This window comes from Nyctereutes procyonoides, unplaced genomic scaffold (assembly GCF_905146905.1).
Source record: "Nyctereutes procyonoides isolate TBG_1078 unplaced genomic scaffold, NYPRO_anot_genome, whole genome shotgun sequence".
Lineage (NCBI taxonomy): Eukaryota > Metazoa > Chordata > Mammalia > Carnivora > Canidae > Nyctereutes > Nyctereutes procyonoides.
In genome coordinates this window covers 17,428,974-17,442,030 of record NW_026575082.1, presented here as the reverse complement: position 1 = coordinate 17,442,030, position 13,057 = coordinate 17,428,974, and the positions used below count along the sequence as shown (strand labels likewise).

The following is a 13,057-nucleotide window of genomic DNA, read 5'->3' as shown; positions in this document are numbered from 1 at the left end:
GCCCAACAATCTGTGTTTCAATTACCCCCTCCCGCAAGTAGTTCTGACAGGCTAAAGTCTAAGAGCCTCTGATCTTAGAAATAGACTTGTGATTCATCACCCAGACCATAGTTGTAATTCAGAAGGTGTTCTTAGGGGTCTTTAGGCCTAGATTAAGTTCTAGCTCTTATTCACTTTTATTCTGAGGCTGAGAGTGTCCAGATAAGGAGAAGCAGGTACATTGGTTTCAATATTCTTTAATCAAATAATACTTAGAGTTTATGGATAAGAGGCAAATGATTGACTAATACCTTCTTTAAGCCAGAATGTTAAAAATATGTACTGATAATAGAGTATAACCAAGCAAATTCTGTTGCTGTATTTTGTGTGTGTGTGTGTGTGTGTGTGTGTGTGTGTGTGTGTGTGTGTGTGTGTTTTTAAGATGTTGTAGCTTCCATTAAGATGCATCTTATGGGTAATAAATACTGTATATACCAACAATGTTTTTCACTGACTTTTGATTTCTGTTTTGGATATTGACTCCTGTTACTATCAGACTTTCTTTCTTTCTTTCAAAGGATTTCACGGCATATTTATCGAAGTAATAATAAAAATCAATCCAAAGCATTTTATGATGCTCCGTGTAATCTTTGGAAATATCCTAAAAGTTGCAAAATAAAGATTAATAGTCATGGCATAGCCAATAAAGGATAATTTTCAAATTGGATAGAAATAAATCATTAGTAATGGGTAATTAGATGAGTGAAAATTTGGGAGTAGATTGCATGTGAGCCCTATCTATGATTTTCAGGATTTCCAGTGTGAAACAGAAGAACCTGGGTTTTAGACCCTTGAAGAGTGATAGTTTAACTAGTATCCCAGGTTTAGTAAGACTAGGACATATGAGTGGACTTAGACTCTTAGTAGAAAGTCTAAGTCAGTGGTCCTTTTAATATGCTTCTTGCTAAAAGTATCAGTTAATCTAGACCTTACTGAAATCTGTAACACTGGGCAAATCTCTCTTGATTTCCTGGTCTTTAGTTTTTTGGATTTTGAGTTGTTGTTTTCATCTGTAAAAAGGTAGGTGTTGGTTTAGATGAACAATGCCTGTTTTACCTTCATTAAAGAAACAATAATTTTTACCGATATAGTAGAAATCAGAATATAAGTAAGATGCACACTAAATATTTTGGCCAGATTTTGCTAGCCAGCTAAAATTTTTTTATGCCTTTTAGTAATCTTTCATGTAATCTTTTCAGAATCTGTGTTTAGGAAAAGAAATATGGCAGATTAGTTCCTTTGAATTAATAGTTAAGATGATTTTTAAAGTTAGCATAGGGGTGCCTGGGTGGCTCAGTCTGTTAGGCATCTGATTCTTGATTTTGGCTTAGGTCATGATCTCAGGGTTATGAGATCAAGCCCCACGTTGGGGCTTGAGATTCTCTTGCCCCCTCTTTCTCTCTACCCCTTACCCCTAAAAGTAAAGTCAGTGTATGTTTCATATGCCTCATGATATTTTTATGCTTTTGTTTGTTTTAAAGATTTATTTGAGGAGGGTAGACAGTGTGAGCAGGGGGTAGGGCAGAGGGAGAGGGAGACAAGCAGATTCTCTACTGAGCAGGGACTTGATCGTAGCACCCCAAGATCATGACCTCAGCCAAATGAAGAGTTGGATGCTTAATAGACTGGGCCACCCAGGTGCCCCTCTTTTTTTTAAGATTTATTTATTAGAGAGTTTTGCTTTTAAATACATATCACTGGCTCTGGTTGATAGAAACTTTCCTTGTATATTTACTTAATAGACATGTTGAAAATGTTAGTGCTTAGTTTGTGAAATTTACATAAACTGGGTCATTAAGTGACATTTTCATTTGGGTTTTGTCTACCTTTTTTTGTATTTTTTTAAATGAAAAGTATAATCTCACTAAATATGAAATATTTTCTTACAGTGATCCGTATGTGAAACTTTCATTGTACGTAGCAGATGAGAATAGAGAACTTGCTTTGGTACAGACAAAAACCATTAAAAAGGTAGGTGCCCATCCTTAATTAAACTTCGTCTAAATAATAATTTAATCCAATTAAGTACTTTGGCTCTGTAGAAGTTTATATTTTAAGTTTGGCAGTATTTTTATTTTAAGCATCAGTATTATTATTATTTAAATTTGTTTTTAGTATCTCCCAGTATTAAATCTGTAAATTTAACATAGACCACGCTTTTCAGGATTAACCCAAGATATTCATCCTGGCTTTTAGTTAAATGACTGTTAAAGGCAGTATTTTTAAAATAAGTATTATTTATTTAAAATAAGTTTTATTACAAGTAGCAATTTTTTTCCCTGCAAAGAATACAGTAAGACAAGGGTTCTTTTTTTTTTTTTTTCTTTTTTTTTTTTGACAAGGGTTTGTTCTTGTTGACTTGTTATCTTTCATGTAGACTTTTAAAATACATTTAATGAAACGGAGTGGCTTGTGAGATTGGTAGACACAAAAGGAATGGTTTCCCTTGAAGCAAATATTACTAAAAGAAGCAAAATGTTTGCTTAGTTACTAAACATGTGTATCTGTTTTCTAAATCTTAATTACATGATTTCATTAAAGATGTTTCCATAATTCTATTTTAATTCATCTACCACCATGTTTCCCTGTATGTGTCTGTATGTGTGTAAATCTTAAGTATTTACTCCATATTTGGGGCATTTATTGAAGATGGAATTTATTTTTTAATCCAAAGAACTGTTCTTATCTGTGCTTGAGTATTATTTATCAGGGAGTGCTATTTTCCCCATCACCTCTGGGGAGTAGATAGTCTAATACTTGGTGTGGTGACCGTACCTTGGAGAACACGAGGGCTTTAAAAAAATGCTCACTCCCTGCCATTGTGCAGACACCTGAGCCCCTGGCCCGGGTCATCCTAAGTAAGGAGCAGCCTTTGTGGCTCGTCCTCCACCTGGCCTCGTGAGTGGCGTTAAAAATCTGTTGTGCAAACAGGAGCCGGTGTTGTGATCAGTGGGGAGGACTCCGGAGCAGCTCGGAGCCCATTGTTCCCGGTGTCAGGCGCTGTCCCTGCTTCTGCGGGCGGCGGGGCGGCGGGGCGGGGCGGGGGCGCGCCCTGCAGCGCAGGCGGGAGGCGCGGGGCGCGGGGGGGCGTGGGCCGGACGGAGCGGGGCTGGGGGGCCGCCGGGCCGCCCCTCGTCGCCGGAGCCTCCCCCTCCCGGTTAGTATTGCTGCGCTGAGCTGCGCGCTCCGTTTGCTGCTTTGCTGCTTTGCTTTGGGAGCTGCTGTCCCCCTGCCCCGGGAGCTGGTCCCCTACCTGCCAGGTGCCCCTTGCATTTCTGGGCGGCCCAAGTCGGGGCCGCATCGCCCCCCAGGCCAGGTCCTGCCTACCTGCCTGGCACCTCTCCCTCCCCTCTTCCCTCCCTCTCTCCCTCCCTCTCTCTCTGTCTCTCATTGCATCTCTCTCTCTCTCTCTCTCTCTCTCTCTCTCATTGTATCCCCAGCTACATTCACAGCTAAAAAAAAAAAAAAAAAAGTGTGAAACCCCGTCCATTCGGATCGGATTCCCTCCTGAGCTGTGGGTGGGCAAAGTGCTGATTTTTTAAAAATACCAGTTCATGGTTGTGTGAATTGTGTGTGCGTGGTGGTGGTTGTTACGGTGCATTGGTGTCCTATCTCTGCTTCCTCGTGCTGGTGTGTTAAAGGGGATAGATTGATAAAGGCAAATCTCGTTCAGACTAAACAATACCTGTAGCCCTGGGTGAGGTGGTGGGTTTTTTTCTTTTTAGTCTGTACATTTGGTTTTTGAGGGATGTGTTAAGGGTCTTAACGCCTGTCCAAATGCACAAACATGCCTGTATGTATTCTTGCACAGTATCTGTTTCATCTTAGTTGGAAAGGATGCTTGGCAGCCCGTCTTTTGTCCATCTTGAGGACAAAAGTATCCTTTCCATGTTCTTGTGAGATAGAGTGCTTGATGGATATGGAGATGGATGGATAGACAGGAATAGGAGGAGGAGGATTGAAGGAAATGAAGGTGAAGATTTTGAACATTGGTTATTTTGGAGGATAATCCACTTTTGATCTGAAGCTGGCAGGGTTTTTTTTTTTTCCATGTACTATAATCTGACCATCAATATTTTTCTTTATAAAATATTCTTCAGATTTCAGTATTTATATAAATAATGAATACTTTTGCCTTTCTGCCAGCTGCTTCCTTGCTCTCCAAAACAGATTTGTGGCAGGTTGAGAGAAGTGAACAAAGTTCATTTCCTTCTTGATGAAATAATCATGGGAATGTGAATTTCTTGAAGAAAATTTTTATATTTTTTCATGATGATGGCTCTTTGTAGGTCCCCGACATTATTCCTTTTGGTTGATAGCATGCAATTTATGGTGTCTTCTCTATGAATTCCCTGTTTCATTAATACACCCCTTCCCATATAGTTTGATTTACAGAACAGTCTCAATTGACTAAATGCTTTTCATTGTCATTTTGAATATCTCTTAGCACTTATTTGTAGTCACAAAAAAAAGTTCAAGCAAATCTGTGGACCGTATTGTACTAGTAACTGTTTATGTTTCAGACTGTAAAAGATATTACAAGATAATTTCTCTTCCAGACGCTGAACCCAAAGTGGAATGAAGAATTTTATTTTAGAGTAAGTTTTTCATTTTTTTGTAATAATTGTCGTTGATAACTAGATTGATAACACAATAGATTCATATTGAGTGGAAGCTGTTCAATTTTTATGTGAAATTCTTTTTGAAAAATGACTGGGTAGCCACCTTTACGGTCCTAAATTTTCAAAGAATGACTAGTAATAGCAAAATACAGACTTGTTTCACTTGAGGATATTTTAGAGACATAAAGAGTTACTCAAGTATCGTATTTTAGCTTCTCTACTTAAATTTTGTTTAAAAATAAGGTAAAATATAATCAAAACAATCTTTCTATGAGACCTGGGTTATGAATGATTTTAGAGATAAAGCAACAGAGACAACATGATTAAAAAGAAACATAAAAATAACCAGTCATGTTCCAGTCACAGAGAGTTTTGTGATTCAGTTATGTGGTGTGCATGTATTTAGGTAAAATTTCCCCAACCTTGTATATTTAACACCTAGAAGTGCTATATATAGAAATGATAATTTTCTGAATTAATGGAGATTACTTTTCAAGAAGTTTTTGTGGTGGTTGCTGTATTTTTTGTTAAAATTTTTGAAAATAGTAAACTTCTCAGCTTTTGATTGGCAAGGAAGGAGGGCTTTATCCTCTTCTAAATGAATATATTTTGCCTGCATAGCTGTGATATTAAAAACTTCTTTACTTCTAGAAATGTTCCAGAAGAGATCTTCAGATGAATGTAGTTTCCTAAAGAAGAATAATACCGTTGGACCCTTACAATTGGTCCTGATTTCTTCCTTTCAATCACAATAGTATTTTATGTGCTCCAAACTTCAGTCACTATATACGACATCTGTTTTCTATTCTGTTCAGAGCTGAAATATGGCATCGATATTGCAATACTTGGTGGATCCTATGTGTAGCCTCTACCAGATGCATTTTAAATTACTTCGTGAAGGACCGAAAAGCTAATGGGTGCAGAGAGATGTTATTGGCCCTTTGTGAAGTCTCAAATACAGGTTTCTACATGTAAAGCTCCAAATTACTTAGTCTCCTTTCAGTTTAACACCTGGGTCACATTCATGTAAATTTTAGTACATCTAAGATTTAGTCAACTCATCTTGGCTCTAAAAGTTTGTAAAAAGCTCTATTTTCTCCAGCTTTTTAAAAAAAAAAAAGGATGGGGGGCTTTGTTTTATTCTTCCCACAAATCTCTATTGAGTGCCTACTGTGTGCCGCTCCTGCCAGAGCCTCTGTGGATGGGTGCATTGGTCAGCCCAACGTTCACAGAGCTTCCAGATGGATTTAAATCCCCTGTCCATCTGCTTGCTCTGTCACTACGCTGAGGGCAGGCCAAGGGGCAAGAAACCCAGGACTTGCTCCGTGATGTACTGTCAAACTTTATTTTGTTCTACTTTCCGTGGTGAAGCAGCCCAGACTTAGTAGCAGTAGGCCTGAGTCCCATTTCTGGCTCTACCACGTACAGCTTCCATGACCCTGGAGCTCCGCCTGAAGATAGGCAATCACTCAGGAGAGAGGAGTCCTCTCTTGATAGGGGTGTTTCAGGACTTACATGCAATGATGTAAATCAGAAAGCCTACTACCTTGTATCCCATGTGTTTGGTACTTAATAAATGATAATTGAGCCTGAATGATGATTCTTGCCATTTTGGTGAGGTGTTAGCAAAGAGATAGAAAGAAGCAAAAAGACACTGACCTCACGGTTGCTGGAAGTGGAGATATATTTTATTTCTTTGTTCTAATTTCAAAGTGCGGGCTCTGGAGACCAGCCCGTGAGACCTGGTTGGGGGGGGGGGGTCTCGGTTGCCCCGCATAGTACCCCTGGGCTCCAGGGCAGGTTCCTTCACCCTCATCGTCTCAATTCCTCATTTGCAAAATTGGAGGGACAGTTACACACCATAGGTTGCTGTCAGGATTAAATGAGGTCATGTGTTTTGATATTTAATAAAGAGGTAGTGCTCCCAAATCAGCATGCAATAGTAAATAGGTCCTTTTACTCTTTTCTTCCTTTTTGTCACTGCTATTCTCATTGTCACTATGGGCCTAAGAGATTTCCTCAGGCATAGACCTTTGTGAAGATGTCACCTTGGTCTCCGTGCCTTGTAGGGGAGATTTAGAAACTCTCTAAAACTATTCAAAATTTTCTCTTTGTAGCCAAAAGCGTTTTCTTCTTCTGATGTGCCTAAATATTAGGCATCGGATAATCTAGAAATCTCTAATATAAAATGGTTTATAGACACAGGCTTTCCAGGAGAGTAGGTTAATTATTTAGATTACAAAATGATCTGGGTGCATTATAAAGCATTTCATTCTATGTCTTTTATCCTTTGCATCATTTCTGCCCATTTTTGAAAATACTGTTTTTGTTCCCTTTATAGGTAAACCCATCTAATCACAGACTCCTGTTTGAAGTATTTGATGAAAACAGATTGGTAAGTGGGTCCTAGTTCTTGATTTTTTATTTCATTTTTTAAAAACTGAATTTGAAAGCTGCATCTTCTGGACCTCTGCTATCTGTGTTGTACTTCTGGCAGTATATATGCCTCCCCATCCCCCCCCCCCCTTTGTCCTATTACTATTTCATGATTCTAACAAATACTATTTTATGGCTAGGACAGAAAATTTATTTGTATATGTGTATGTTTTCATCAGAGTCAATATTAGTGAAGATCACATTAGATACATCAAACCATATGCCTGTGCTCTTATGTTGGGAATACGCAATGGTAGGCAAACCTGTAAAGAGGCCATTACTCATGTAAACAAACCTTAAATATAAATCAGACTACACTTCCCAGTCAGTAGTGAATCTGTGGTGATTCCCTTTGGGAAAACCAAAATCTAATTAACAGCATATAGAAAAAAGTGAATCTATATTTAGCAGGCAAAATTAAGCTGTATTTTAAAAGTGGTACTTTCTCAAGGGACATTCATGGAAAGTACCTTTAAAGAACGAAGGGTATGCCTGAGTCAGAAAACTCATACAAACATTTTATATATACGTTGATACGTAAGATGTGGACATGTTACATAGCAATCTATCTGTATAATATATATATGTAAGATTTCATTTTAAAAATGGAATTTCAGCATCAAATCTAGCTTAAAGCATTTTGGCAGAATCAACTAACTAGAGTGTATTCATCAGGTACCCACAAACCAAGTGTTCCAGCTATGAATGTGAATCCATTATTACATTCTGGGTAAGCCTTTTAGGAACTCTAAGAAGTGGAATCGTAACTCCCTGTAGTCTGTTGTTAGTTGGACCCAGATTTACTTTCCATGAAACTTGTGTATATTTCTTGGTTAAAAGATGTGTTCTTATTAGAATAGAGTCAGGGCGGGGGGCAAACCATAAAATAGACTCTTGATTATAGAGAACAGACTGAAGGTTATGGAGGGGGAGGTAGGTGGCAGATGGGCTAGATGGGTGGTGGACATTTTAAGGAGGGTACCTGTTGTGATGAGCACCGGGTGTTATATATAAGTGATGAATCACTGAATTCTAAACCTGAAACTAAGATTACCCTCTATGTTAACTAACTAGAATTTAAATAAAATCTTGAAACAAACAAGTGTTCTAGTGAACCCTTCTTGATGCTGATTTCAGCTGAAACTCTTCTAAGTTTTTAAGTAGATTAAACTTAATAGAATATTTTATTTAGGAGGAGCCTTATAATACAACTCCTGTAACTCCCCATCCTTGCACATAAGACAAGTGAGGTCTAGAGCCTTTGCATAATTTAAACACATCAGCCGGTGGTAGCACCCTGGTATAATCTGCTTGTTCTCCTGAGTCCTCAGGCCAGTGGAACTCGGGAATATAGTTAATCTCCTGTGTTTGGTGTCACTCTCCAAATTGGAAAGCCAACAGGTTCTGGCCTACCGCATTGATGTTTTGTCTATTAAAATACACGGGATCTTGGTGGCTTCATGTTGAACTCAACGTTTTGTATCTTGGGTGACCATTGGTAGTACCAAATAACTAGATTACTTTTGCTGTGTATATGAAGTTATTTTCTTGTTAAATTGAATGAGAGATTCTGATGAGGGTGCAGTTCTTAGCACTCCATCTTTTATCTAGCAAATACCCAATCAGGGAGTGTTGGGTATAGAAGCCAGTCCCTGAAGACACAGATACATCCACAGACTAGTCCTTATTCTCTCGTGTACCAAGTATAACAACACTTCTCCGAGGTGAAGAAAGGGTCACATTTGAGGGGAAATTGCCTCTTGTCAGATGTGTTCTCATTCGTTATTTAGTTTTATTTTTCCCAAGAGAAATTTGCTGTAAATATTTGTTTCCCATTTCCATTACTAAGACAATGACTACTGTTGAGGTGACCTTACCATGGAACCTAAACTAGACTTCCAAACCCAAGAAGGCCTTTGAATGCAGAGCTCTAAGAAATCATGTGTGAATACACACTTGATCTGAAAAATTGTGTTTTATGATACTAATGCCTATGTTTGCCCCAGGCTATTTACAGTGGGTTTTTTGGTTGGGGTTTGTGGTTGGTTGTGTTTTGTGCGCTTTTTTCTTTTTTCTTTTTTTTTTAACTCTGCACCGAATGCTAGTGGTGGTATTTGTTTCTTCATTGGCTCTTAATCCAGCTAAATCAATACATGACTGTAGTGGTACTTGGCAGTTTGAGTATTTCAACAGACTAGCTTCCATTTCTCCCATGGAGATCAGTTTTGGCATTTAAAGCACATGCCTTTGGAAAACAGGTTTGCACGTATGTAAACACAGGGTTAATCCTCCACACCCTCAATTCTAGAGCTGTTGACAAAGTCATGCTTTGTGGGTTTTAAAATAAACTTTTTGTCACTCTTTACAGCTTAGTGTTTCCCCCTTCCCAATTTTTTTTTTTTTTACTCCCTCCTAAATAAGCTTCTTTGTTAAATAACTGATGTTTCTGGATCATGGAAAATAGAAAGCTTGAAACACACAGAATACATCCAAGTCGACAACAAATCTGATGACAGTTTTTGGAACGTTGGACCTTTATTACTTGGGTCCTTTCTGGCCCTTCAGAGAAATGGTAAGATTCCATGCTCGTGATAATATTGCTGACTTCTCACTGGAAAACTCTCAGCTCTGGGCAGCCTTGTTTCTGTATGGAATTTAAGTTAACTCACTACAAAAACCACATTCACACCCTTCCTCAGTTTTCCTTCCTTTTTGGGTCGGGATGGGGAAGGGTGGGGGTGTGGTGGTGTATTTTTTTTTTCCCCCTGTCTGGCATATAGGAGAGAATGTTTTCTCCAGCTGGGCTCCTTTTTTCTCCTGCTTCCATGTCTGACAATCCTATTATGAGTGAGATTGCCACATACACGTGTGCGTGTGCACACACACACACACACGCACAACCCTATTAAACGAAAAATCTAGTAGTGGGCAGACAGCGAACTGACAGTGTTGTAAGCCGGGCCTCCCTCCCCTTAGCTATTTTGCTACTTGTAGATCATGGTCTAATTATTTAGCATTAAAGGGACACTCATTCTGTGGGGTGTGTAATCATATTTATAGTACCTTTTATTAGTTTGCATTCCATCGTGGTAGTGTGGTGATATCATAAATAACAGAGAAACAATATCCGATGCTTGTGAAAGGGTTTCCTTGCAGCCAGGGCCTTTTTTTCCTCGTGGTCGTCGGGTGTGCTGGGGGGAGCCGGGGGAGATGCGCCGAGCGCTCCTGGGTCCAGGGCCGGGTCCCCGGGCTTGGTTGGAGAGCCCGAGCGCCCTGCCTCGTTCGGAAAGGCCCGTCCGGGGGCTTCGACGCGGTTTTAGATTTATGGCAGCATGGCCTGGACTGCGTTTGCTGCCTTCGTCAGCTGTGAGAGCTGCCTGCTGGGGCCACTCCTGTCTGATGGAAAAGCAGCAGCTGGGAAGGTGCTGTTTCGGGCTCTTGCTGTTTAAAAAAAAAAAAAAAATGAGAGCGAGAGCGAGGGAGAGGGAGAGGGAGAGGGAGAGGGAGAGGGAGAGGGAGAGGGGGGAAAAGTCCGCAGAGCCCACAAGCTGGCATTGGAGGGGGAGACCGCGGTCATGTGGCCCCGGCCATCCTACCCTCTGCCCCAGCGCGGATGAGGGCTCCTTGCTCTTATCCAATCATGCCTGGAATGCCGCTCGCCACTTGGGTTATTTCTGCTATCTGTCGCGCTCGGGGCCGCAGTGCTAACGGCTTGGCAGATGGGACGCTTTTTCTTGGAGTTTGCGGCTTCGGTTTTTGACTTCTGGCAGCGCCGGGCCCCCGCTTGCCGCTCGCCCGCCGCCTCCCCGCCCCCCCGGGCACCATGGCCCATCGGCTTCGGTTTCATTTTGGCTCCGGCCGCAGCAACACGGCCCCCGAGTCCGAGATCCCAGACCGCGAGGGGGAAGAGGACCTGGCCGCGGCCTTCCACACGCTGCCGCGGCGCAGCGGCCCGCACGGCCTGGCGGCCCCGGGCGCGGGGCGCGGCCTGCACGAGGCGGTGGGCGCGCTCAAGCGCAGCACGTCCATGTTCATCCCGCAGCTGCTCGGCCCGCTCGACGCGCGCCCCACGCGCAGCTCGTCCGTGCGCATCTCGCTGCAGCGCAAGGCGGCCGACGGGGCCCCCGAGGCCCGGGACGCGGCCCCCGAGCCCGCCGAGGCCGCCGAGCCCCCGCAGCCCGAGCCCGAGCCCGAGCCCCCGCAGCCCGAGCCCCCGCAGCCCGAGCCCCCGCAGCCCGAGCCCGAGCCCGAGCCCTCGCAGCCCGAGCCCCAGCCCCCCGGCAGCGCCCCCGGCAGCGCCCGCGGCCCGCAGCTCAACGGCGCGGACGCGGCGCCCAGGCCCGCGCGGGGCCCCGAGGGCGGCGGGGGGCTGCGCGCCCAGCACCGCGCCTCCAGCGCCGACGTGCGCCAGGTGCGGCTCGCGCCCTGCGGGGCCGACGGGGCGGCGCCCGAGCCCCGGCGCTGGTCCCTGCAGCACGTGCCCGATGCTTCTGGAAGCCCCGGCAAGCGCTGCTTCGTCTTCCAGCTGCAGCCGCCGCAGCCGCCGCCGCCGCCGCCGGGCGCCCCGGCGCCCCCCGGGGACTTGAACTTCGGCTTCACCGGCACCAAGGGGGACCGGCTGGTGAGGTACCCGCGCATCCGGCTGCAGCGGAGCACCTCGCACCCCACGCAGCCCCGAGCGGAGCGCGCGAGCCCCACGGAGGAGCGGGGGCGCCCGGACACGCCGCCGCGGGGCCGCAGGGGGGCCCCCGAAACGCGCCGCACCAGCTCGGGGGAGCGGGCGCCGCAGGGGCAGGGCTGCACCTTCAAGATCCGGCAGGATCAGAACGCGGGCCAGCAGCACTTCAGGATTCTCGTGACGCGCGGCCCGGAGGAGGCCCCCCAGGGCCCCGCGGAGGAGGACGCAGGCGGCCCCGCCGGCGCCCCGGTGAGTCGGAGCGCGGTGCCCCGGGGGCGCGGGGGGGGGGGGGGGCGCGGGGGGCGCAGCTGCCGGACACCGACCCTCCCCGACCCCTCCGGGCTGGGGCTGCCGTCGCCGCGTCTGGCTGAGCTCCGGGGCCGTGATTTGCAGCCCAGGTCTGGGGCAAGGCCCGTGAAGCTAGTCTGCGTCCCGGACGGTGCGTTGTAGAGCCTAAAAGTCAGATGACTCCCGCTGGAGGAGCCAGATGACCGCTCCTGCCTCCTTGCCGCAAGCCTCCCGAAATGAAAGAATTTTAAAAATGTCTTGCTTGACATCAGTCTGTGCCGGTGGTGTCCCAGCGTGTGCATGTTGGAAATGCATATAAAAGCTGCTTGCAAATAGAGCCCGGGATAACGTTTTGCTTAAAAATAACCGGTTCTCGTGAAGGGCGGTTATCACAGGCACTGGAGTCTCGCCTCCCTAACAGTTAAGTGCTCGTAGGGTTGGTCAGTTCCTCCCAAGGGCCTCTGTGCTGTGGGGGGTTGACCCTTGTTAACATAATGTATGGTCTTTGGGGTTTGACCCATTAAGGTGAACAAGAGTAGTAGTCATCCTTGTGGGACAGTAAGAAACGTGTTTTTGAAGCAGATTGGCTTGTGGGCCCGAGCTGGGCAGGACTGCTTGGGGACTTGCTAATGGTCAGGCTGCGGTGGCCGTGCAACTTAACACTGGCCACTTGAATGTCTACCCGGGAGGCTGTATATGGAATAGCTAAGTGCCCTGTCCCCAGCTGTGGAAACAGGCGCCCTACAACAGATTTTGGCCTTTATTTCTCCTGTGTTCTGAGTCTCTCCCTCTGGGTGAGACGGAGCATGGAAAGACAGCTGCTCATTTCACCAAGCAGATGATGACTCTGCAGCTTTTGTGGTTTATAGTGGGGTGAAAAGTTTTATCACTTAACTTTCTCTTAGGTAGCAATGACCAGCCCCCAGCCCCTGAGTGCTCTATCTAAACAGCAAGCTCCCTACATTTTGAAATGGATTTTTTTTTCCCCCTGGAT

At 44.7% G+C, this 13,057-nt stretch overlaps 1 protein-coding gene across 9 annotated transcripts in view; it reads left to right on the top strand.

Moving 5' to 3' along the window:
* LOC129514443 (E3 ubiquitin-protein ligase NEDD4-like) overlaps positions 1-13,057 on the top strand; it is a 336,683-nt gene that overhangs the window by 183,287 nt on the left and 140,339 nt on the right. For 8 of the 9 annotated variants that reach the window (XM_055333010.1, XM_055333012.1, XM_055333006.1 and 5 more), the window contains 3 exons: positions 1,929-2,010; positions 4,599-4,637; positions 7,003-7,056. In XM_055333010.1, the coding sequence (XP_055188985.1) occupies positions 1,929-2,010; positions 4,599-4,637; positions 7,003-7,056 (175 nt within the window). Of the gene's footprint in view, positions 1-1,928; positions 2,011-4,598; positions 4,638-7,002; positions 7,057-11,950; positions 12,025-13,057 lie in introns of those variants that run through there. The other variant, XM_055333013.1, reaches the window with a different exon arrangement.